The sequence below is a fragment of the Sapajus apella genome, unplaced genomic scaffold (genome assembly GCF_009761245.1).
Source record: "Sapajus apella isolate SASKATOON/1434 unplaced genomic scaffold, GSC_monkey_1.0 scaffold5, whole genome shotgun sequence".
In the NCBI taxonomy this organism is placed as follows: domain Eukaryota; kingdom Metazoa; phylum Chordata; class Mammalia; order Primates; family Cebidae; genus Sapajus; species Sapajus apella.
The window spans coordinates 47,692,806-47,716,294 of record NW_022436945.1 but is presented as its reverse complement, the minus strand read 5'-3'; the positions used below and the strand labels follow the sequence as shown (position 1 = coordinate 47,716,294).

Here is a 23,489-nt window from a genome sequence, read left to right as displayed (position 1 = left end):
TTACTCCCATACTTGTCTCTCTGTAGGGCTCTAAACGACAGCATGAAGAAAAGGAAAGAAAAAACAACAAGTAAGCTTACAGCGACAGTAGAAGAAACATGAGTAAAAAGCAAATTGATGATATGCAGAAAAAAGAGTTAAAGGAAATAATTTCCACTGCCCCAAAATTCATGAGTCCGGGTTACATGATTTATCATAATTAAAAATACTGAAATGTTAGTCAGAAAATAAGAAATCCCCCTTAACACATGCTAATATAATGAGTCTTTAATAAGCATTTCCACCATTTGTAAATTTCAAACAAACACACACTTAAGATTATCACATAAACCAAGGAAAGTAAAAATTTGAGGGCAGACCATGACTATTTTCACCAATATATTTCAATGTCACATATGTGTATGTATGTTAGAGTATACCTGCTCCAAGGAATATTATTTAATTTCAAAATTTTTCAGTAAAATTATTAATAAAATCTGAAGCTTTTATACAGAGAAAAACCAGAGTTGAAGACTTTCATAATTGTGTTCTTTTTTTACCGCCTTATGTGTCTTCTCTTTTCCTGCACAAAAGTTATTTCATTAGAAATATATAAATGTTTTTTATCAGTTTTAAATAAAAGCTGATCAATATTGTCATTTTTGGAGCTCATATTCAAAGGTTGTGTAACTACGGAGAGAAAATGATTAAATTTATTTATTATTCTCAATACAGAAAATGTGAGAGGGGAAGATGCAACCAAAAATATTAAGTTTTCTTCTGGATTGTTGCACAATCATGTGCAATCAAACATTTTAAGAGCTGAGCCTTTAAAAAACAATTGCATCGAAATTATTTTTTTAGGGGAAAAAACCCTTATTTTAACCAGGTTAACAGAGTTGTTCTTGCTGGTTTTGTCTACAAAAAGAGTAAAGTATCATAAAATAAAAACCAGCAAATTCACTGGGCCAGATCATTTCAAAGGGTTCTAACTTACTATAATTTAATGACAGTTTAAAGAGACAGTTTTGGTACTTTAAAGGTTGATTTGCTTCTCAGCAAAAAGATAAACAACATTTCAAAATGCAGAGGAAATCTCTTTTAAAGTTTCAAAAGAGCTTTAGAACAAGAATTTGCAAGGAAGAGCCAAGCCAGTGTATCAAGAGATGTAAATGCTTGTAGGCTCATTATGGCTCATTCCTTAAATCAATGTATTTTAGAACTGGAAAGCACATGAGGGATCACTGAAGTTCAATTTCCACTTTTCAGAGAAGAGGAGCCTGCAGCCCAGAGGGGCTGAGCCTTTATCTAACACCACCCTGCTAATATGGCAGAGCTGGGATTAAAAAAAAAAGTCTTCCAGACTTCTTCCAATTCTGTCTGCTGCAATCTCCTTCACTTCACATCTGCCTCAGGCTTTGAAAACCATGGCAGAATATCTATTTATATACATTCTAAAATGGTCTTGTATTCTTACCAACTAAAATATATTCTTCACTATATCCCATTCTACAACTATGTTTCTTTGAAGTTTTAGAATTACATTAAATTACTTTAAAATGTAAATTATTTTAGCAAAATCATGACTTCCTCTCTAAATTATGTTTTGTTGACACATTTTTGTATAATGAGATTTATCTTTACAAAAATTAAATTCCTAATAATGACAAGAAGATAATGGTCCAGAAGTACTCTGCATGAAATTTTAAATATTTCCAGATAGAATCTGAATTCAGTATAATAGAAATATATTATTAATCTTCATTCCTAATTCCCTATGCCTCAGTGACACAATAAGCCTATCTTTACATATTTTAAATAAAGGGTGTTACAACCAAGAAGAGATACTTTAAATCAGAATGCTTCTATGCTTGGATAGCATTGGTGCAACTGAACCAGAGGACCCACAGAATAGAACCAAGTGGTAATTCAACATAAACCACTCCAGTACATACCGAGCCACCTATATTTCATGTAAGATTTCACCTTGCCAGTAAGAATATAAGTGCATTCATCTGAAAGTATAAGATTAGTAGCAATATGACAATCACCAAGATTTATTTTTGGTCAGTGGTAAAAATGAATTATTTTAAGCACTACCATAGTTTCTTAACATTTTAAAAATATTAAAACATTAAATAGTGTTGTTTAATATTAAAACATTAAATTCCACCTCTGACTCTGAAAAGCATTAATAAAGTTATTTAGTTTTTTGAAAAAGTCAGTAAAAGTTATTGCATTTACTTGAATAAAAGACAAATCCATTCAGAAGAATCCTTTGTGTATTTTTTTACAATCTCAGTAGCAATTACCATAGATCCCAAGAATAAAAGTTTGTATCAATATAGAATTAATTAAAATTCTTACATTGTGAGAATTGCAGTTTGATAGTTTTTATAGAAGTATTCCATCCTTGGAAAAATCTCTTACTTTAAGATACCAGTAAAAATAAAGTAAGACAAGAAGGCAGATATTGAATTAGGAAAACGATACAGATTAATAAGTGTTACTTGTTCATTATATAAGAAGTTAGAAATTATATCTGAATTAGCAAAAAAGCTAAACAAAATGTGGTCCAAGTTTATTACTTGTTTTAAAATCATTAGGTATGACTCTTCTGTGTAGGCTGAATAAATGTAGAATACATTTAATTTCCAGATAGGGTAAAAATCTTCATTTAACATCACTCAAAATTTACTAATATGTCAGCACATGTTAACATGTTTGTAATGATTTAGTTACCTGTCACATGTCCTAAGGAAAATAAAGAAAAAAACAAAACAAAACAAGCCTTTATAAAGTCTAACAAATTGTTCTGCCAAACCACATCTGATGCATTAGGTAATGTATAATTCATTGAGTGCTACAATGAAATAGGGACACTGAGATATAAGAGACACTTTAGGTGGGGTAACCAAGAAGAAAGACCCAGAAACTCTCATATTGATCGTTCTGATTCATTACAGAAATGGAAGACTAAAGGAAGACAGGTTAGCTGTTTACAGGCATTTAAAGATTGCCTCAGACAGCAGAAAATGCTTTGCTCTTCTTTACTCTGGAGGCCAGAGAAAAATTTCAGTTTAGTGGAAGGAAAAAAATATATATATCACAAATGGAGTGTTTCAACAATAGAATATATGAGATTCTGAGGTGTGATGGGCCCCATTAGAGGAAATACTTAAGCACAGACTGACAGAACGTCAGCAATGATGTAAAGAGAATTCAGTGAGCTGTCTATGCCTTCTGATTCTAAAGACGTGTATCCCTTAAGAAATTTGAAATTGAAAGTGAGCTGAATTATTTCACTGTATTGACAAACGTTTTGACTATATTCCTGAAGTCGCTTTTGACTTTGGTGTTTCTGGAATAATTTAAAATCATCCTTTGTATCTGGCAAGATGCCTCCTAGGGAAGCTCAGATGATTTTAGACACACAATGGCCCTGTTAAAACAAATATATCCTTTTTTGCAATGGCACATTCACAGTAAGTGGCACACACTCACACTACTAATCTTTCACCCGTGACTGAGAAAAAAAAAATCCAAAGATTTCCAAAGAGGTTATTAGAAATTTTATTCAAAATTGCCTAGAAAATTTAAATACTGCCAATCACATTCAACTTGAAAGAATCATGGAAGTCTCTTTGTAATCGTGAATTTTTATTTCAAGTATAATTTTAAGTATGAGGATCACTGACTAAGACTTTTATAAAACTTTTATTTGAATAATTTTCTCTTGTGGTCTCTTTATACACGATATAGCTTAAGTTTTCTGTGTCAACACATTTTTATACTCAGGAAAGGTAAAACAATGTCCAAATGCTTACATTGTAAGTGGTTTTAAAGAGATGTATGATGGATTTTTTTCTTTTTTGCCTGAGATATGATTAATTTTTGGATCATTTTCAAGCTAGAGGGTGTACAGAGGAACCATACTCAAAAGCTTTGTTTTTAACGTGTAGCCACAGCAGAAAAGGCAATTTTATGACCTGCCTGAGCCAGCTCTTATTGGCAATGGCAGAGCTAAGGCAGAACCCAAGCTGCTATTACCAGTACAGTATTTTTATCTTCCACTGCTTAGTTCAATGTAATTTTCCCCTGAGTTGACTTAAATGCTTTCATCAGGACTAATGGTTTGTGCTCAGAGTGGATTTCATAGTATAACAAAGTAAGATTTATTTTCTTGACCTTGTAATATTGAGAATATTGAATCAAGTCTTCTTTCATCTTACTTACCTTAGGAAAATATCTCATTTCTCAAAACAAATACATAGGTATTTAATATAGAAATAAATGAACAACAAAAAAAGTACTGACAAACCACAATACATTTTATAACATCATGGAGAAACAAACACATATTGATGAATCAGGCATTTGTTTATCAGAGGGAATCCATTTCTTACTAAGGAAAACCTAAGGAAAATGGAAAATAAAAGCACCAAGAGGGGTGGAATGCAAAAGGAGTCTGCGTGTCTGCTTCCAAAACAAAGAAAGGCAGGAGAAAGAAAAATAAAATGTGCCCATAAAAGCTACATAAAATGGGACTCTCACTTGAAAAAATTAAGATAAACTCCAGCACACCTTGTGTGTTGTACATGCTGACAGAAGGGTTGTTACAGACCGCCGGTTCCCCCAGCAATGTATTATAGGGATTGTTAGTACCATGCGGACGAAGCAGAGCATTGCTTATAAGATGATTAGCCATGGCTCCTGGAGCAGCCCCATAGAAAGACAGAGAAAAAAAAAAAAAAAGGTCAATCAGGCAAATGTGTTTGAAAAAAAGAAAGGAAACATTTAGAATGACAACAATTGATATAGTCCTGATTACAGGCAGGCAGCTAACTAGGCTAAAAAAATATGCCACTTAGAGCACACATTTCCAACAATGCACATATCTGAGTCAATGGGAAAGACAGAAAATGATTTACAATGTTGATTAAACTACATTAAGGTTTTCTCTTTCCCAAGGTGTATGCAAGAATATATTCCCATGCTTGCTAAAAATGAAAATGAAAATGAAAAAAAGCAAAATCTAATCATTCATACAAACAAAACACAAAACAAAAACCAGAAAAAAAAGTTTAAAACACAAAAAGAAAGCAAAAATTAAACATAAGATTCCCTCATTCACAGAAACCATTGGGTTAATTCCAATGAAAGTAAAAAAGGGTAAAAGGCAACATTTATGATAAAACACTCATTTGGAGAGCAGCTGTTGACACAACAGAAGAATCTGACATTTCTTAAATTCTATGAAGAATCATTTATGACGAAATAACATAAAATATAATCACTCATTAGTACACCATGGGAAGCATACTAATTTGGTGATCTTACGAATCTGATAAAAAATCATATAGATGTTATTTTTAAATAAATTATTAACTTTATGATGTCAAGCAATGTACATATATATAATTCCATTTTCCATTTTCCAACTGGTTGTTTGAACTTTGACATAGCAATGGAACAATGTTAAATTCTTTCACCCTTTTGTGAATACTTTTTGTTCTTAGTTTTTAACACCATCAGTATGAGCTGCAACTTTCCATCCTCCAAAGCCATTTAATCAAGAAGCAAAAGATCAGAGGAGTTTTATTAAATATACTTTGGACATGTATGAAAATAACAGACAGAATTGTATATTTGTGATAGATGATAAAGAAAGAAAAAGTCACTGAGGAAAGGAAAATACAAATTGCATGGGAATAGTCATGTTGAACAGACATGTATATGTTAATTAAAATATATGTATTAGAGAATGAAAACACAAGCTATAGGCTGGGAAACAGATTTGTAAAACAAATTTAGAAATATTTGCAATCCAAAAAATAACTAGTATCGAGCACGCAGAAAGAACTCTCAAAAGTCAACATAAAAAAAACTAATAACAACAACAAACACTCCAATTAGCATATGGTTCAAAGGCATAAACAGATATTTTGTGGAAGAGGATATACAGGTGGCAAATAATCTTATGAAACAAATTGTTTTTGGCCTTAGAGTTATACAGGTTAAAACCACAATGAGATATTACTACATATCTAAAATAAAAATGGTGAAAAACATTAAACAATGGCGAGGATGCAGAGAAATGAACACTCATATATCATTGGTGGGAATGTAAAATAGCACAGCCACTCTGGAAAACATTTTGGCAGTTTCTTATAAAACTACTTGTGGAATTACCATGATATACAGCAACTGGATTCTGAAACATTTATCCCAGAGAAATGGAAATTTATGTTCACATAAAAACCTGTACATGAATGGTCATTGCAACTTTATTTGCAGTAGCTCTAAACTGGAAACAACTCAAATTTCCTTCAACTGGTGAGTGGTCACACAATCTGTAGTATTCCCATATCACAAAACACTATTCAACAACTAAAAGGAGCTACTGATACACATAAACACTTGGAAAAATCTTTAGAGAATTATATTGAGTAAGGAAAGTCAATCCCAAACGGTGACATGGTGTAATTTCATTTATACATATAACATTCTTGAAATGACAAAATTACAGAAATGGACAACAGATAAGTGGTTGCCAGAGGTTAAAGATGGATGATGGAGGTAAGTAAGTATTGTCATGAAAAGGCAACATGAAGCATTCTTGTGGTGATAAAATTATCTACTCTGTATCTTCATTATGATGGCCTAAACACACACTTACTTTGTAGGTAAAATTGCACAGAACTAAACAAATACATACAAATACAATTAACTACAGGTTAAGCTAAAGAAATTTGAAAGAGTGGTAGATTGTAGCAGTATTAATATTCTGGCGTTTCAGTATAGTTGCACAAGATATGAGGAAAACTGGATAAGTGATACAATATCTCTGGGTATTATCTCCTACAACAGCGTGTTAATCAACAATTATTTCAAAATAAAAAGCAATCTAGGCTGGGCACAGTGGCTCACACCTGTAATCCCAGCACTTTAGCAATCTATATTGAATTAATGAAACAAAAAAATGCAACTCATAAAAAATGTTAAAAATGAGAGGGAAAGACGGGGTGATAGTATTTTTAATCTTTTCTAAACTATAACTCATTGTCAGAGTAAATTATCAGTCAACTACGAATGTCTTAACCTTGACGCTGAAAAAACGAACACCTCTTGATTGAAAGGACATTATCACTTGTCAGATCCCTAGAGTTGGAAGGCATCAGTTCATTCAGAAAACACCTCATGTGTTTGTATCCTGTATTTTCTACAAGAATGAGCATACAACTGTCACAGAATTTTTCCCTAAGTGTTCAATAATGGCTTTCTGAAGATACACAACATATACATCTAAATGTTCTTACATATCGTAATGGCAGATTTTCAATCTATTACGTACTAGGCCTATAAGGGTATTATTTTCCATTAATGAATTAACCATATATGGTATTTTATGAGAAAAAAAAGGGTTTACCATAGTGCCTTTCAGACAAAAAATTTAAAATAGTACATCTTAAACATTTATATTGTTGATGTTAAGATAAATAATATTAAAACAAATGATCTATAAATTATACTTCTCCTCTCATATTTATTATTCTAGACCTTTTTCAAGTAATAAAGTAAAATTACTGATCTAATACAAATAATTTCTAAAATTACTCTAAATAGCATTTAAACAGAAAATGAAAGGCATAGGTTAAAATAAACTAGCATAAAAACCTTATATATATATGCCCAAATTCTTTATACCCACTCAAAGATAAAAAAAAAAAAAAGGGGGTGAGATGTTTATGGCTAAGGCTTACAGCTGCATCTCTCCATATATCCCTTCATTGCTACACATTATCTAATTTGAACTAATTGGAAAACAAACAACAAGGTGACGAGATTGCAGGCCACTCTTCTTCCTTGCTTCATATAGTTTCAAAAGTAAAATGTTTCTTTGTCTTAAATGCATATGTATTTTTTTCTATATTGATCTAAAAAAAAGATAATTTGAAAAAAAGAAAAATGCACTTTTGAATAAGGAACAATTGAATTGGGAAGAATCAAATGCAAGCAAGAAGCAGATTACTCATCTTGTTGGTTTCTGTGTTTATCCCTCAGTTTATTAAAAAGCCAAGAATACCAGAACAAAAAAGGATTAATCATACAAAAAAAGAGGAGTTTCATAATGGAATTCTAATGAAACTATCAAAGATTTTATAAATAATCTACATGGTTCTATCTAGCCTGGCATATACTTCCTTTTCAGTTTTTCTAAGTGTTTTCTCATTTTGAATGTATTTTAAAAGTACTTTGATCAGTGAAACTATTAATCTGAGAAGACATTTCTAAAGTTCATTTTATTTTTCTGTTATTTCTGCAAAGCTGGAAAATCCAGCAACAATGGCAGAAATACTATATAGCAAACTGTTATGACACAACGGAGGCTATATGGAACAACATTCAGTCTCAGTCATGTGGCTTTGGTAGGACGCTTCTTCACATCTCAATGCAATACAGAATCAGTTATTGATCTGTATCATAATGAGTGTCATGCAGTCATCATTGGAGATCTATCTGCTGTTTACACTGAAACCATATAAACACTTATAAAACATAACATAAAACTCTTAAGGAAACTGCATGTTCCTCTTTACCCTGGTTATTAAGGACCTTTCCTGACAGAAGAATCACTATTTAAAAATCACTGGCTTCTTTGCTATCTAGCACTCACTTTCATGCTTCATGCACCATTTGAAATCAATGTAATTATTGCTTCTGAAACTAACTTTAGTTCTACAAATGGAGTCATAATTCATAGGAAGTCTTTCAGCAATAGAAACAAAAAAGAAAGAAATGGAATTTGATGATTAATGTTTTGCAAAGTGTATAAAGACACAGACAAGCTCTGTGGGTTTGTTAGTATGAAAGAGTAAGGGATATGTCTGAGTAATAAAACAATTATCCCTCATTTGATTCATCTAATGTAATAATTCAATAGTTTTTCATGACTATGCAGGGCTTGCAGTGGCTTCAAGAGGACATTCTTCGTATCACTACCCCAAACAAGCAGAATTTTTCAGAAGGTACTATCACATAGTTCCTACAGTCCACATTCACAAAGTAGGCATTTCAATTATACTTCTGAACAGTAGCACTGACTATGTCAAACCCAGGTTGCTCCCAATGCTTAGATCTTTTAGCTAAAAACTTGGGCAAAGCTGTCTTCACCTTTATGTGCAAAGTCACTTTTGTCTTTTCTTTGTAGCTGCACTACATTTCTCTTATCTTTGCTGAAGTCTATTCTGTTTGCTTTTGGCTGTCTCCCCAGTTGACTTAGGTCACTTTTACTTCTAATACTACCTTCCAGGATTCTGTCTATCCTGTCTCTTCCTCTTATTTCCAATCAGCTTTTGATTTGTAAATTTCCCTTCTAATAGCTGTGAAATTGTTGAAGTCTTCCAAGAAGTTCAGTGTTTACAGACCATCTTTCACTGCTTTTTACCTGAAGAGTTGGGCTTACTGGTTAGTCAGTTTGAAGGTATAAATACGATGGTGAATTTTGGGGCTTGGGGTGGAGGAGATAGTTACAATATTACATATGTGAAAAGAATGTTCATGTGCTAATTTTTACTGAAATGGAGGCACCAGGAAAAATGAATACTCCAGGGGTTTTACTGCTTTATGCCAAGCATCTAGATAGTTCCTATAACTCAAAAAATATTTGTTTAATTAATAAAAAAAAAACAACTTAAAAATCTATGGCATCTTGAAAATATAAAACTAAATCAAAATTATTTTACCCATTGTGAGTAGTCTTACAATTTTAGTAAAATTTTTTTAAGTGTGTCAATTGTCCAGGTCCTAATGTGATTTATTTTCTTCTAATCCTATACCAGGTACTCTAGTATCTAAATTTTAAAAGCAGAAATAAACAATCATATATTATTTGGAAATACAAAATGCTATCTGAATACTAACTGCAGAACAACAGAAAACAAAACAAAACAAAAAACAACTCACTACCTGCCATGACTCAAAACAAAAAGCTCAAATTGACTTTAAAAATAAAATGACTATGTGGAAACAATAGTTCCTTAATTATTTAACTCACAAACTCCTGGCTATGGTCTAGTCATACTTGTTTATTTGCTGTCAGAAACAAGAATTAGCCCTCTAATAAAGCCATGCAAAATGATTTAAGATTGAATTACAGTATATATGTATCAAGCCTTGCATGGTGTCTCACGCCTGTAATCCCAGCACTTTGGTAGGCTGAAGTGCGTGGATTACTTGAGGTCAGGAGTTTGGTATCAGCCTGGCCAACATGGTGAAATCCTGTCTCTACTGAAAGCACAAAAAAATTAGTCAGGCATGGCAGTGTGTGCCCGTAGTACCAGCTACTCAGGAGGCTGAGGCAGGAGGTTCGCCTGAGCCTGGGAGGCAGAGGTTGCAGTTGGCTGATATCATGCCACTGCACTCTAGCCTGGGTGACAGAGAAAGGCCCTATCTCAATAAATAAATAAATAAATAAGAAAAACAATATATATGAATCATTAACATGGCTGTCAGTAGAATGCCAAGCACAAAATTTTTATTTCTAATAAAAGTAAGACGCAAAACAAAAACCATTCTCGTATTCCATATTGAAAAACTTGGGGAAGTTTCTTTAACACATATTTGGAAGAAAGTCATCCTAAAGCCACTGAAAAAAATTCAGTTAAAATCATAGTCGTTTTAAGAAGGGTTCTTTTCTATTTTATTTATACCTGAAGATCTAGATTGATATAAAAAAATTGTGAATGAGTGAATTTTGAATGCAATACTGAGTCATACTCTTTTCAAATGTATAGTTTTAACACAAAACTGTGATATTTCTTCCCTTATGAAAATAGAACAGGTGTTTTGACACTGGGAGGCCCTGAACGACAGCAATGCCTGGGCTGGTTCGGTGTAATATATGTAACTGAGGACTGGAAATCTAAGGCTGAACGGTGTGCTTTGAAACTGTAAAATAAGAAACAGATCTGAAAAAGGATGACAGTTGGATCTCGCTTGAATCTATCATTTAGAAACAGAATTCAAACAACACTTCTTCTTGACAGCAGGCTAACGAAAGTATACTGAAAAGATCTTAAAATAACTTGAATTGCCACTCTACTCTGCCCTCAGACTTCATTTTAAAAAATGTATTTACATACTTGTTTGATCATATTGAGTGACCAAAGTTTTAGCATTCAAAACCTTTGTGATCTAATAAACCAACAGAATCCAACCATTCATCAATCATTCATGAATAGTCACATAGCCATATGCCTCGATTTTCAAATTCTTGTATTTATAAATATTTAAGATGGCAAATGTTCTGTTTGTTGGATCCTAATAAAATAGTTTTACTCTGCTAGTTCTTTTTTTGTTAATATCCTCCAATCCAGTCCTTCATGCTTCTCTCTCCTTTGTCTTGACATAACATTTCTTATGAAGTCATTTGCAATATATACATTAATGTATATAAATTAGAGTTTTGCATAAAGCAGAGTTACTACTGAGTGATGTCTCTCTATTTTTGTCTTCAGGTCTTAATTTTGGCCCATGGTGAAGACTATTTTTCTACAGGTAAAAACAGTCTTTCTAATGGTTGTATTTTCTATGGCATTAGAAAACTAGCTTCAGTGTAAAGCAAGGGAGCTTTCACAGGGAAATGGTATCTATGAAGTCAGGAAATCCTCAAAATCACATGTAAAATGATTTAGGTATATGTTTGTATGCTAAATCGTGCACATTCACATGTCTTCACTTACTTCTGATGAAAAATTCCAACAGCTTTCATTACCTTTAAAATAATTAAGAAAACTAGTATAAAGGAATAAGAGGTTTCTTTCCTTAGCAAGTAAAATATAACATAAACAAGAAAACTGGAAAAAATAAATTCGAAGTACTCCAAATATATAGTACATTTATATCACCTAAGTGACTGTAAGATTGCATTGTGGAGAAAGGTTGTAACTCAGATTAAGATTATAACTGAATAAGATTTTTAACACCATCTAATCTGCCACCATTATTTAATACATAAAAAATCACAGGCCAAAATATTTATAATTTACTCAAGGTCACCAGTGACCTCTGGTAGTTTTATTTAAACATATTTAAAGCAATGATTTTCAAAAAAATTTTAGGATCCTCTTCCTCAGAAAATGTTTCAGCATAATTTTATTAGGAGCCTTGTAGTTCATTAATCTTTCCATATGCTTTTTGATAATATTTATTTTATTTTCATATTCTTGAATTAAATTATATAAAATAAATGAATAAAAAAGAAAGTAAACAGAAAAAAGAGGCTTCCAGAATTACAGTAAATAGGCGTTAAGTATTTTGTTTCCTATTTTTTGCTTTTCAGTATAGCAAAACAATATCAACACACATAAACAATCTACAGAACGTGGAAATAATTAGTTCAACTGTGTAAGGACAGCTATATAAATCAATACCAAATGACTTATTAAAAAAACAATGAATGGAATCTACATGACACCTTTAAATTTATGTAAGTTTCAAAACCACAGAAACCATAATTTTAGATTATAATGTTTTAATTCAAACAATGAAATTACAAAGTGCCAAAAAAGAAATATTTTATTGAATGCCAAGAATGCTTTCATCATTTTTTTTCTAAAGTCATAAATTGAAGGGCTGACATCTTGATTTATCACACTGTGCACTTTTAATAGCCAACAAGTTTGCTATTAAATTTTAATCAACCTGCCTATTAAATTTCATTCAAATCATTTGGAGACACTTCAGCTTCTTTTAATAGCTAATTCATTCACTGGGAATCCATTAATATGGATTTAAATGACACGTTTTCTCTAAAGTACAGATTAAGTTATTGTTAGTTTAATATGAAGTGAAATAGTCTGAATTCAGAGGTATTGCCTCTGTTTTAACATACAAATCTGAAGCTTCAGAGTTGGGAACCATAGAAGTTACCTCTTTGATTACTTTTATTTTGTGTTAATTGGCTACATATGTGTCTTCTTGTCCAGACACATGTGTTTTTCTACAATAAATGCTTGGAAGTCAAATTACTGGGTCATATTATGTTCACATTTTCAATTTATTGAAATAAAATATTGCCAAAATGTTGTCAAATGTGTTTGTACAATTCACATTCTCATGAGCAGTGCACTTATTCTCTCAAATTCTTGCTAGGATTTAGTATTGTCAGATGGGCATTTTTGCCAATCAGATAGAGTATGAAATAGTATTTCATATCACTGTTATACTCGGCATTTCTTATTACTAGAGAGGTGGGTAATTTTACATATATTTATTGTGAGTTGCCTGTTCTTATCTTTTGCTAACATTTATATTGGGTGATTGAATTTCATTTATTAATTTGTAGACATTATTTATATAACACGGGCACTAGCATTTTGTTTTTATACATGTGGTTTACACTTTATCCCAATGGCTTATGGGTTATGAGTACTGTTTCAATTTGAGACAAGAACTTTATCTGCCTTTGCTTATAGATTGTAATCATTATTATTTGGTTTTTAAAAACTCCTTCTTTAAAATTGGAACAACAATTTTTAAGGTTTTAAGGTGTTTTTTATATTTAATTTTTTCCACATTATTCAATACAACACTTATCATATTGCAGATGAGAAAACTGTCATCATTAGATATTCAATGCTGTTATGCATATAATTAACTAGAAAGCAAAGCTCTTCAGAGATTTTAGGTTTTTCAACTGCTTAAGCCAACAGTGGTAGGATTGAAGTTCAGAATTGTTGGTGAATCTGCTTCACAATGGAGAAAGTGGTTGGTTTGCGGAAGTGAAATTTCACGACTCATATTAGTCATTTATTAATCTCCAAAGCTCATCTTTTGTAGTCAAAACCATGTATTTCTGTTCTTTTAACTTGGACATTTTGAATTCTTTTGTATAGTACTCAAAGAATACTGAGTCTGAAAATACTGGGTCAATTTTGATTAACCATAGGCAAAATAGCAGTAAACCAAAATATTTATCGTTGTCATTCACACAGTAGCAACTCAATTCATTTCCTCTAAATCAGATTATTTCTTCATAGCGCTAATGATATGTAGTCAATCCTATAGCTATATTTATTTTTTACTCACACACTGCTTGTGAATTTGTGCTGAAATAAAACAAAATACAGAACAAATGAAAGTATTATTAATAAAGATAAAATAATTTACCAAAGTGAAAAAAATATGACATTTAGTATAACTCACTGCTCATTATTCGTGTATTTTTAGCATTGTCCATATTATATAAAATCTTACATGCAGAAGGTCTGTCGTGACTCAAATTTGAGCTTTTAAATAGGAACCTATATTTGAAAACAGTGTGTCTGAACAAAATAGACATGAATTCAAATAAGGTATCCATGAATCAAGAGATTTTTGATAATGTTGCAGAAGGCTTATTTTATACTATGATCATAATCAGCTCTGTTCTGTTTAGACCAAGGCCAATTCAGGAAACACATTGTTTCCATTTTTCTAAATCAAGATTGACTATTTTCCTTCAATCTATATATCCTCTCAAATCTTTCTTAATTCTCCAATGATTTTCCCGGGTTGTAAATTACCTTCTATGACTGTGGTGGTTAACTTGTCTTACATTCTGAAGTGGCCATATTCCTTATTATGACAAATTATGGAGAAAGCTTATTATGAAAATCATAGGAGAAGCTATCATATAAACAATTAAACTTTTAAATGGCATGCAGTATAAAGCTGAGCTATATAAAATGCAAGCCTTTGTATGCAATTCAACAGGAGCTAATTTAATCGAATACTATCCAATTATTGGTCATTACAATTTAAGTACTTCTTTTCCAATGAGGCCTTTTTCTCTTTGCTAAACATATATCCTCCTTTCACGTTTTAATTTTTTGTATAATTGAATTAACTCCCATTTACCTCAAAATATCAGACAAAAATTCATACAGCCTATTTCTTAGAAAAATAATTTAAATGAATGATGACTCTGTTAGAATTAACTTTGAATATTACATATGGTATTTATATCATCACAACCTTCATGTTTATACTATAAGCAGGAATATTTTTCCAGATGAAAGACACAGTTCATGTTGTTTGTTTTAAAATTTTGAATTATAAAGCATATCATAGTTTTGTTAAAATCAGAATTAGCAATAAAATAATAAAAAGTTTAATTTATAACACTATTTCTGAAATTTTTATTGCAATATATATTCTACTTATTCCAGGCATTAATGTATTATCCTAACAGAAAAGGACACAGCTTCAAAATGTATCAAATTCAGGAGTACAAAGACGTGAGAACAGTTATATCTTTTCTATTACTACATGATTATAGAGAAAAGCTGTTTACCTGTTTTTCTAATATAATCTTTGCCCTCACCAAAAGTTTATCCTTGTACTGAAATATAAAAATTTTGAATTAAAATAAAAAAGATTCTACAAATAAAATACTTTGAAAGCTTCCAGGAAAGAAAAGAAGAATGACAATGAAATTCTTCTGACAATCTAAGCCCTACAACTGGGCAATAACGTATAATAATTCAACATATTCTATATCAAATAATTTTGTAAAAGTGTTATGTGGTTTGCCAATCTATATCCTCATATATTCAGTTTTTTTTCAAGCTTTTTTCCCCCTACATGGGTAAGACAAATCCACTCTAAAATACTGTGCTTAGAACAAAATAAAATGGAAGCAAATAAATAATACATGAAAGAATTTAAGAAATAAAGATGTGAATAACTGCACTGTTAAGAATATCTATTTTCCATATTAGGTGATAAAAATAAAGGTCACCTTGAAATACTTCCTTCAAATGACTATATCTATACTCTAATCTTCAACTTCACGAAAAATAGGCATTATATGAAAAGAATGAATGTTTTGGTTATCCTGTGTAGGGCTTTGTGGTTGGAAAGACCTTGCTTGGAATCTAGATGGTGCCCTAAGTAGTCACGTGATCTTGGAAAAGTTACTTTAACTACCAAGATACCCAGTGTCTTCATGAATATAAAGAAAATGGATAATGAATAATGAACAGAGTACAATATGCAAATAACTACATACAGACTAAAGGAGAAACAGAAAATTTATTAACAACTATAAGGGGCATACTGTGTTCCATCAGAGAAAAGAACACCAGCAACTCTTATGTTGAAATATTCATACTTAGCTCTAAAAAAAAGGAATTTTTAAGAATTACAACCTCAGTAACTTACATAAAGCCAATAGTAATATTTTAGAGCTAAGTGGAAACACTCTATAGCACTTATGTTTAGAATTTGCCCAGGTAGCTCACTGCAGCTTGGTTGATTCATAAGAGAGGTAAGAAATACTGCTCATAATATGTAAGGTAATATGATAATAAAACAATAAAAATGAGGAAATTAAATAGATTTTAAAAACCTCCTTTTTAAAAGGATCTTTGAGAGTTTTAGGTTAATAACAATAATAAATACAAACTGTTTATTATTGTTTAGTTAGCTGTGAGAGACTGGATTACTTGGAGGAGGTACATCAGAGACAAAGCTAAAAGTAATGCATAAGAAGGATTTGCTGAGTAAGCGTTACAAATATTTTTCTTTTTCCGACCCTGCCAAAAATTTATAGCCAAGAACCTTTGCCCCAGATTGACTGGACATCAATATTTCATATATTTCATTTTGCGACTTGAATAGAGAGTTAACTCTGAAAGTTATTTGGCTTCCTTGAGTTAAAAACCTGGATATAATACAGCCTTGTTTAATTATCTATTTGACTCACTTAAAAAATCTGTGCCTATTTTGTCTTTTTGTTATTAAATTGATTTTCCTAACACAGTCTTCTTTATTTTATTGTTCCTTTTCTGATTGTCTCTACTGATAACATGTACAAAGGAAATAAATAAACATATATAAACAAAACACTGTTGCCTCATTTACACAGAACATAAAGAACAAACTTACAGACATACTGGACATAAATATAATGGTAAAATTCTCAAAAGAAAAATTTACCAATGTCATAGAATACTTATGTTTGCATTCATATCAGCATAATGCTTGTTCAAAATAAAAATAGTTTGTTATATACGTTACTCTGATTTATTAGCTATGCAAGTACCATAGGTACATTATTAACTGTCTTTGCAAATTTCATAAGTAGATGTCAGATTATATTAGGAGCTGCTTAATATTTACAGCCAATGATTTTATAATCCTTCAGAACAGCAAGGCTTTGGGGCAATACGGCATATTTTATGCATATAAGCCAAATTATATTTATTGACGTTAATAAACTATAGTGAATGAATATAAATGATTTATATAAATCATTAATTGCAGTAAAATACCAAAGTTTTTCATTTTCACTTTTCTTTAAAAACATGAAAGAAAAATATGTTTAGAAGCCTGAATAGTAATGAGATGGCAGGTGATTTATTTTGAGGTTTCTTCTGCCTCAGTGACCAATTTCCTGGGAAAGACAATACCGGCTCTGAGAAAACATTAGTTAAAAACAGGTCTGAGCCATATCCCTGCTTCACTACATAACTGGTTATTTAGCAGCGCTGTCTGAATTGGACTAGTGTTCTCTAAGCTTCTGGAGGGAGAGGACAGGGCTTAAAAGTAAAGTGAAGGTGGTGTTTGCTTATGCCATTATCTAAGGTAGGGAGAAGAAATATATTACATTTATTTCTTTGATGCTAAAACATGCTTATAAATCAAAAGTGGGAAATACAACTAGGCAGATGCAATGTGCATTTAATTTCTAATTTAGCAATGACAATTCAGTTTTATTATTTTATTCTTTTTATTAGCCTCCAGGTAGCAAAATCTATTATCATTTCTTTTATTTGCTATTCAGGTAATCACCTCATTCTTCCCACCTATTTCTGCAAAATAAAAATGAAAACAAAACTTCGGTAGGGAATGATGAATTTTAATATCTGATTACTTGAGAACACTAGCAAGGACAAGTTTTCATTTATTAGAAAGTATAAGTGAACTTCTCAATAAAACAATAATAATATTTATGTTCCAGGCACTGTTGTAAGCAATTTACACATTAATATATTCATTTACTCCTCTCAAGGACCTTCTGAAGTGAGTACTGTTTATTTACTCATTGCATAGACCCTGAGATGTTAAGCAATTTGCCAGAAGTCTCTGAATTAAAAGTCAGCTGTTCATTCTTAGAATTATTTTGCAAAACTAAAATGAGAGGGTCAACTATTTGCAAATGTCTATTTGACAGCAACATCTTTCCCCTCTGTAGCAACCATACTCCTAACAGACGGGGTCACCTTTCAGTAGGTAGTATTGCCACTAGCTTTGATCCAAAATTTACCCTTAAAAGTCTATAAAAACAAATGTATTGTCATAGGCAATCACAGTTTTACTAATTACATATATTTACTGAGAATGCTTTTGCAGATTAACAAAGATCTGAACTCTGAAAAAAGAATCCATCAGCATTAATAAATAAGTGCTACACATTTACCAATCAGTCTTCCTATATATAACAACTAAATTTGACTTAAATAAACATATCCTTACTGGTCAGATCTCTATGCATAAAAATCTAAATCAAATTAACTTGTCTGAGAGGTTGACAAGATGGAGGATAGGAGATTATGGAAAAATAAAAACTCATGATGCTAGCCAAGCAATTGTTCCAGAAGAAAAACAAATGCCCTTTGTTCTAATGCTGGGAAAATTTGAATTTTCATGGCTGGGGTGGGAACGGGGCACTCTCATGTGATTCAAAGATCCTTACTGGTAAGAGCTACTTAGCAAAACTTGATTTTCAAATGGAAGTTTCTGACCTCAATTTTACTAATTAAATAAAAAGACAATGGGAAATATAATATTTATGATCAGATAAAGTGAATAAGTATAATATTTATGATAAGATAAAGCCTAATAAATATAAAATTTATGATGAGATAAAGTCTAATTTCAGAAAATATCCTAATTTCTACATAGAGCCACAAAAAGATTAGAAATATTTAACAATTCATGCCACTTCCAGAGGAAATTTCTCAGTCAGTATTTCATTTTTGGATCAAACTAAAGTTTTAGAGGTATTGTTAATCTAAATAGTTCAATGCTGGGTACAGTGGCTCTTGTTTGTAATCCCTGAACTTTGAGAGACTGAGGTAGAAGGATCTCTTGAAGCCAGGAGTTCAAGACTAGCCTGGGCAACAGAGTGAAACCTCACATCTACAAAAAGTTTTAAAAAAATGGTGTGGGAGCCTGTAGTCCTAGCTACTCAGGAGGCTGAAGCACGAGGAATACTTGAACCCAGGAGTTCGAGGCTGCAGTGAGCTATGACCATGCCATTGCACTCCAAACTGGGTGACAGTGGGAGAACCTGTCTCAAAAAAATAAAAATACCTGAGCATGGTGGCTCACACTTGTAATCTCAGCACTTTGGGAGGCTAAGGCAGGAAGATCACGGGGTCAGGAGTTCAATACCAGCCTGGCTAACATTGTGAAACCCCACATCTACTAAAAATATGAAAATTAGCCAGGTGTGGTGGTGCACATCTGTAAGTCCAGCTATTCATGAGGCTGAGGCAGGAGAACTGCTTGAACCCATGAGGTGGAGGTTGCAGTGAGCTGAGATCATGCCACTGCACTCCAGCCTGGGTGACAGTCTAAGACTCCATCTCTTAAAATATATATATATTGTGTGTGTGTGTGATTTGCAGAGTAGTGGAAAAAACTACTCTAGCTACAAGTCATTTTACTGCTACCAGGAAGTTGGAACTACTAGAGATTTGAATTAGATTTCCAACAGTGCTGGGAGGAAACTCGGAATTGAGTGCTGACTATACCTTCAAGATATGAGCAGAATAGTAAATATTTAAATGAACCAATGCATAAAACATCCTGCGGTCCTATGAGTTTGTGAAAACTTGAATGTGGCTTAGAGTTAATCTTTGATGAAACTCTCTATAATCAACCATCACCTTAGAGCTCTTCTAAAGCTCCTTTCACTTGTGTATACAGTGGCATTGCTGAAGTTAACTTGATAGTACTGCTGGGGTATTGGCCTCAAGGATTTCTAAATTTGTTTAAGTGTGTAACGTTGTGCCAAACAAGTCAGTTCGAGAAAAATATTTGAAAATGTATAGAAAACATTTCGAGAAACACCTTCATATTTACAGATATTTAAAGTACAGTTTTAATGGAAGATTTTAAACAGATGAAGTAACAAAACAACAAAACTTCTAAAGAGAATATAAAGGAATTAATATACTTATTGAAAATTATTATATCAATAAATCTTCCAAGGTTTCACATGATTCCAAGGAGTAAAATCCCAATAGTAATCAAATTTGTCACCTTGGAAAATCTAGAAAGGTAATCTCACACTTATGATGCAACAAACTGATTCAAGAGCAGAATATTTGAGATGGTTTTAAAAAAATAAATACCATCAAGAAGTACTTCTACACTGCATGATGTATTCGTTTTTTTTTTTTTTTTTTTTTTTTTTAGTGGATCCTAAAGATGATAATGATTTATTATTGTTTGTAAGAACAATGATAAACATACCAAATTTTTAAATAGTACCCTTTTGATGAATTGACTAGCGGAATGAACAGGAAAGAAAACCTAAATTAAAAATAGAACTGATTTTTGGACAACAGTTTGTAGTTTTCAAGGGTCAGAACTATCTTAAAGACAAAAATAAGAGATTTAATACATCTAACTTAGAAAGAAAGGAAAATGGAGTCTGAATTAAAAAAAAAACGCTATCTGTAAAAAACTAACTAAATAAGAAGTTAGAATATATGAAGATGTAAAGATGTAGTCTCTAAGATTTTTATTTTAGTAATAGAGAATATAATCTTTTGAATAAACAGAAGTGAATAATTATGTTGCTGAGGTGACTGAAGTGTTTATCTGAAAAGATGAATCTTGGATGTCACCTACCTAAATATGATACACACACCTGAATGCAGGGAAGATAGGATCCTGGGAAATAAGACAAGATTAAAGAAGGAGGTTAAAGACTATCTTCAGAGACATAATATGAAGAAATAAAATTTCAAGTGGTCTACTCATCTAAGATTAAAAAAATAAGAATAAAATTAGGAGTTTCTGACTTGAGGGGTACTAAGAAATTAATATAGGAAATGAAGAAGAACACTATGACTCCTAGCACAAATAAAGTCTCCAAGTGAAAGGAAGAATACATATTGATGAAATGATCACTACCTGGGCACCTTTTAAATTATAAGTTCAATTTAATTCTCTACCCGAAGTCATCAGTAAAGTAACTTATTTGATGTTACAAGAAAATATATACCCCGCCTTTAACAGCTGTAAGAAATATATTTTAAAACTAGAGATTTTGATAAACAGACTTAAATATATGCCAGTCAATATAAAATAATATTTTCCTTTAATATATTTCAAATTAATCTAGTTATTCACATCACTATATTCCAAGTTAATTACAATCTTGAGAAGAAGTTAAAAAGAAAGAAACTAAATAGCAGTGTTATATAGCGATTAACCTTAAACCCATATTATCCATTTATAGCAGTTTTTACAGAACTTACATACCTTACTACCTTTACATAAATTTAGATAACAGTGTTAAACAAAATAATAATTTTACATATTTTATTTATTCTTACAATAGATAATTCATCAATAAAATCATATTACCTCAGTTTTTGTGTAATCAACAATTATTCTATGGCTGCCGAGATCATTAACTGCAAGATACTTCTGTCAATAAATCCTATTGGTAAGGACAGTTCCCTTTCTTGGAACACACAGTAAATTTTCATATATGGAAATATTTAAAGAATACAGAAAATTAGTCACATGTTAGCAAATTAATCCTAGGTTTTGGAAGTGTTTGTAAGTAATTTGTTCTTTATGTTTTATAAGTAATGTCAAAAAGTTAGAATACTGATGTTAAAAGAAATTTTCCTAAACTAAATATTAAAACTAAATTGAAAAAGATAAGAATACTTGAAAGATGTTGTCTAGCTGGATATATTCTAGCCAATAAAAACAAACTAATAATGAAACAAAATACTAGGAGTAGTTGTTTTATTTTAATATATTTTCTTCATATTTGGAGGAATATTCTCACTTACTATGCTTACTAATCCAGCAAAAGTGATGTACATAATTTAAAATCATGACTAGTTTTAAAATATGGACCCAGCATCAAATTGAATTTTGACACTTCCTGTCCTAAGTTCTTTACGCAAATAAGATGTAACTTACTCGAGTACAAATAATTGAGAGTGCTAGCATCTGAATCTTTCTGAATCATAAGCCATAATTATGATACTGTTTGATTCAGAGTAGCATAAAATGTAACAAAACCTAACAGAAATAAGCTTAAAATAAAATAATAATTCTAGTTTGGGGATAAGAAATAATCATATTGATCATAAAAATAAATTCATACAAATGCCTCCTTCCCAGAAAAAACCATACTCTAAATATTTCCCATTGCTGACTGTAGTAGTCTCTTGGTCTCCACAATGTTGCATCTAGTCATTTTTACTACAGTGAAATAAATTCTATTCATATCCCCACACATACACACAAAGAACGAGAGAGAGAGAGAGAGAGAGAGAGAGAGAGAGAGGGAGAGTAAAGATCAAGGAAAATAACTCGACCACAAACAAAACAATAGATTAAGTGAACTTCGTTTCTTCATTTGAAAAATCTAAATGCCACCCAGGGAACACTGAACCACAAACACATACATATACAATAATAATAATATACCCCAAAGTATTTTTTCTCCTAAATCTTTAAGTATCCAATATTATCCAGGTAAGTCTTTTAGATATTAAGATGTGATTTTTTTCCAAGTACACAGGTTGCCTTAAGTATGTATTAGACAGTATACTTTCACTTCCACAAAGACTATGAAATTGCTTTATACCTAAGACAATGTGGAACTCGATGATGCTTAGCAGACTATATAGCCACATAATTGCCCATTTTCATGCTTCCAATGAGGCCTGACAGCTCTCCAGTTTATGGCAGCAGCAGATGACTAGGAAAAAAAAATTTCTTAGTTTCTAACTTCCTTTTGGAAAAGACTTCCTGAAAATTCAGGATTTTTTCTTAAAGCGGCTTATGAATAATGGAACACATTGCTACACTCAACCAAATTGTATGTTCTTACAATATTTCTATCACGTGGAACAGGTTCAGAAGTTGCAAATCAACCAATGCATTTAATTCTTAAAGTAATCAGAAAAGTAATAAATATGAAAAATTATTTCTAATTACCTCTGTTGAGTGATGCTGAACTGTTTATATCTCCAGTAATAAAGGAAGACTCTGACTGCTTTCGAACCGTGTCATTCCACATTCTACGGATTCGGCTCTGGGTGGGGGAAAAGGCAGAAAGAAAATGAGCTCATGAGGCAGTGAATTTTCACACAAATCATTCTTTTCTTTTCTGTCATAGCTATATGAGACCTTTGTTTCTAGCATTTGGCAAATAAACAACTACATGTTTGCAGTGCAGTAGCATGAGAACATCAGAA

At 31.6% G+C, this 23,489-nt stretch overlaps 1 protein-coding gene across 5 annotated transcripts in view; it reads right to left on the bottom strand.

Annotated features, from left to right (window-relative positions):
* Nucleotides 1-23,489, bottom strand: part of ADGRL3 (adhesion G protein-coupled receptor L3) — an 844,276-nt gene that overhangs the window by 4,262 nt on the left and 816,525 nt on the right. For all 5 annotated transcript variants that reach the window (XM_032272132.1, XM_032272140.1, XM_032272143.1 and 2 more), the window contains 3 exons: nucleotides 23,230-23,326; nucleotides 4,564-4,692; nucleotides 13-30 (listed from right to left, as the gene is read on the bottom strand). In XM_032272132.1, the coding sequence (XP_032128023.1) occupies nucleotides 13-30; nucleotides 4,564-4,692; nucleotides 23,230-23,326 (244 nt within the window). The remainder of the gene's footprint in view (nucleotides 1-12; nucleotides 31-4,563; nucleotides 4,693-23,229; nucleotides 23,327-23,489) is intronic.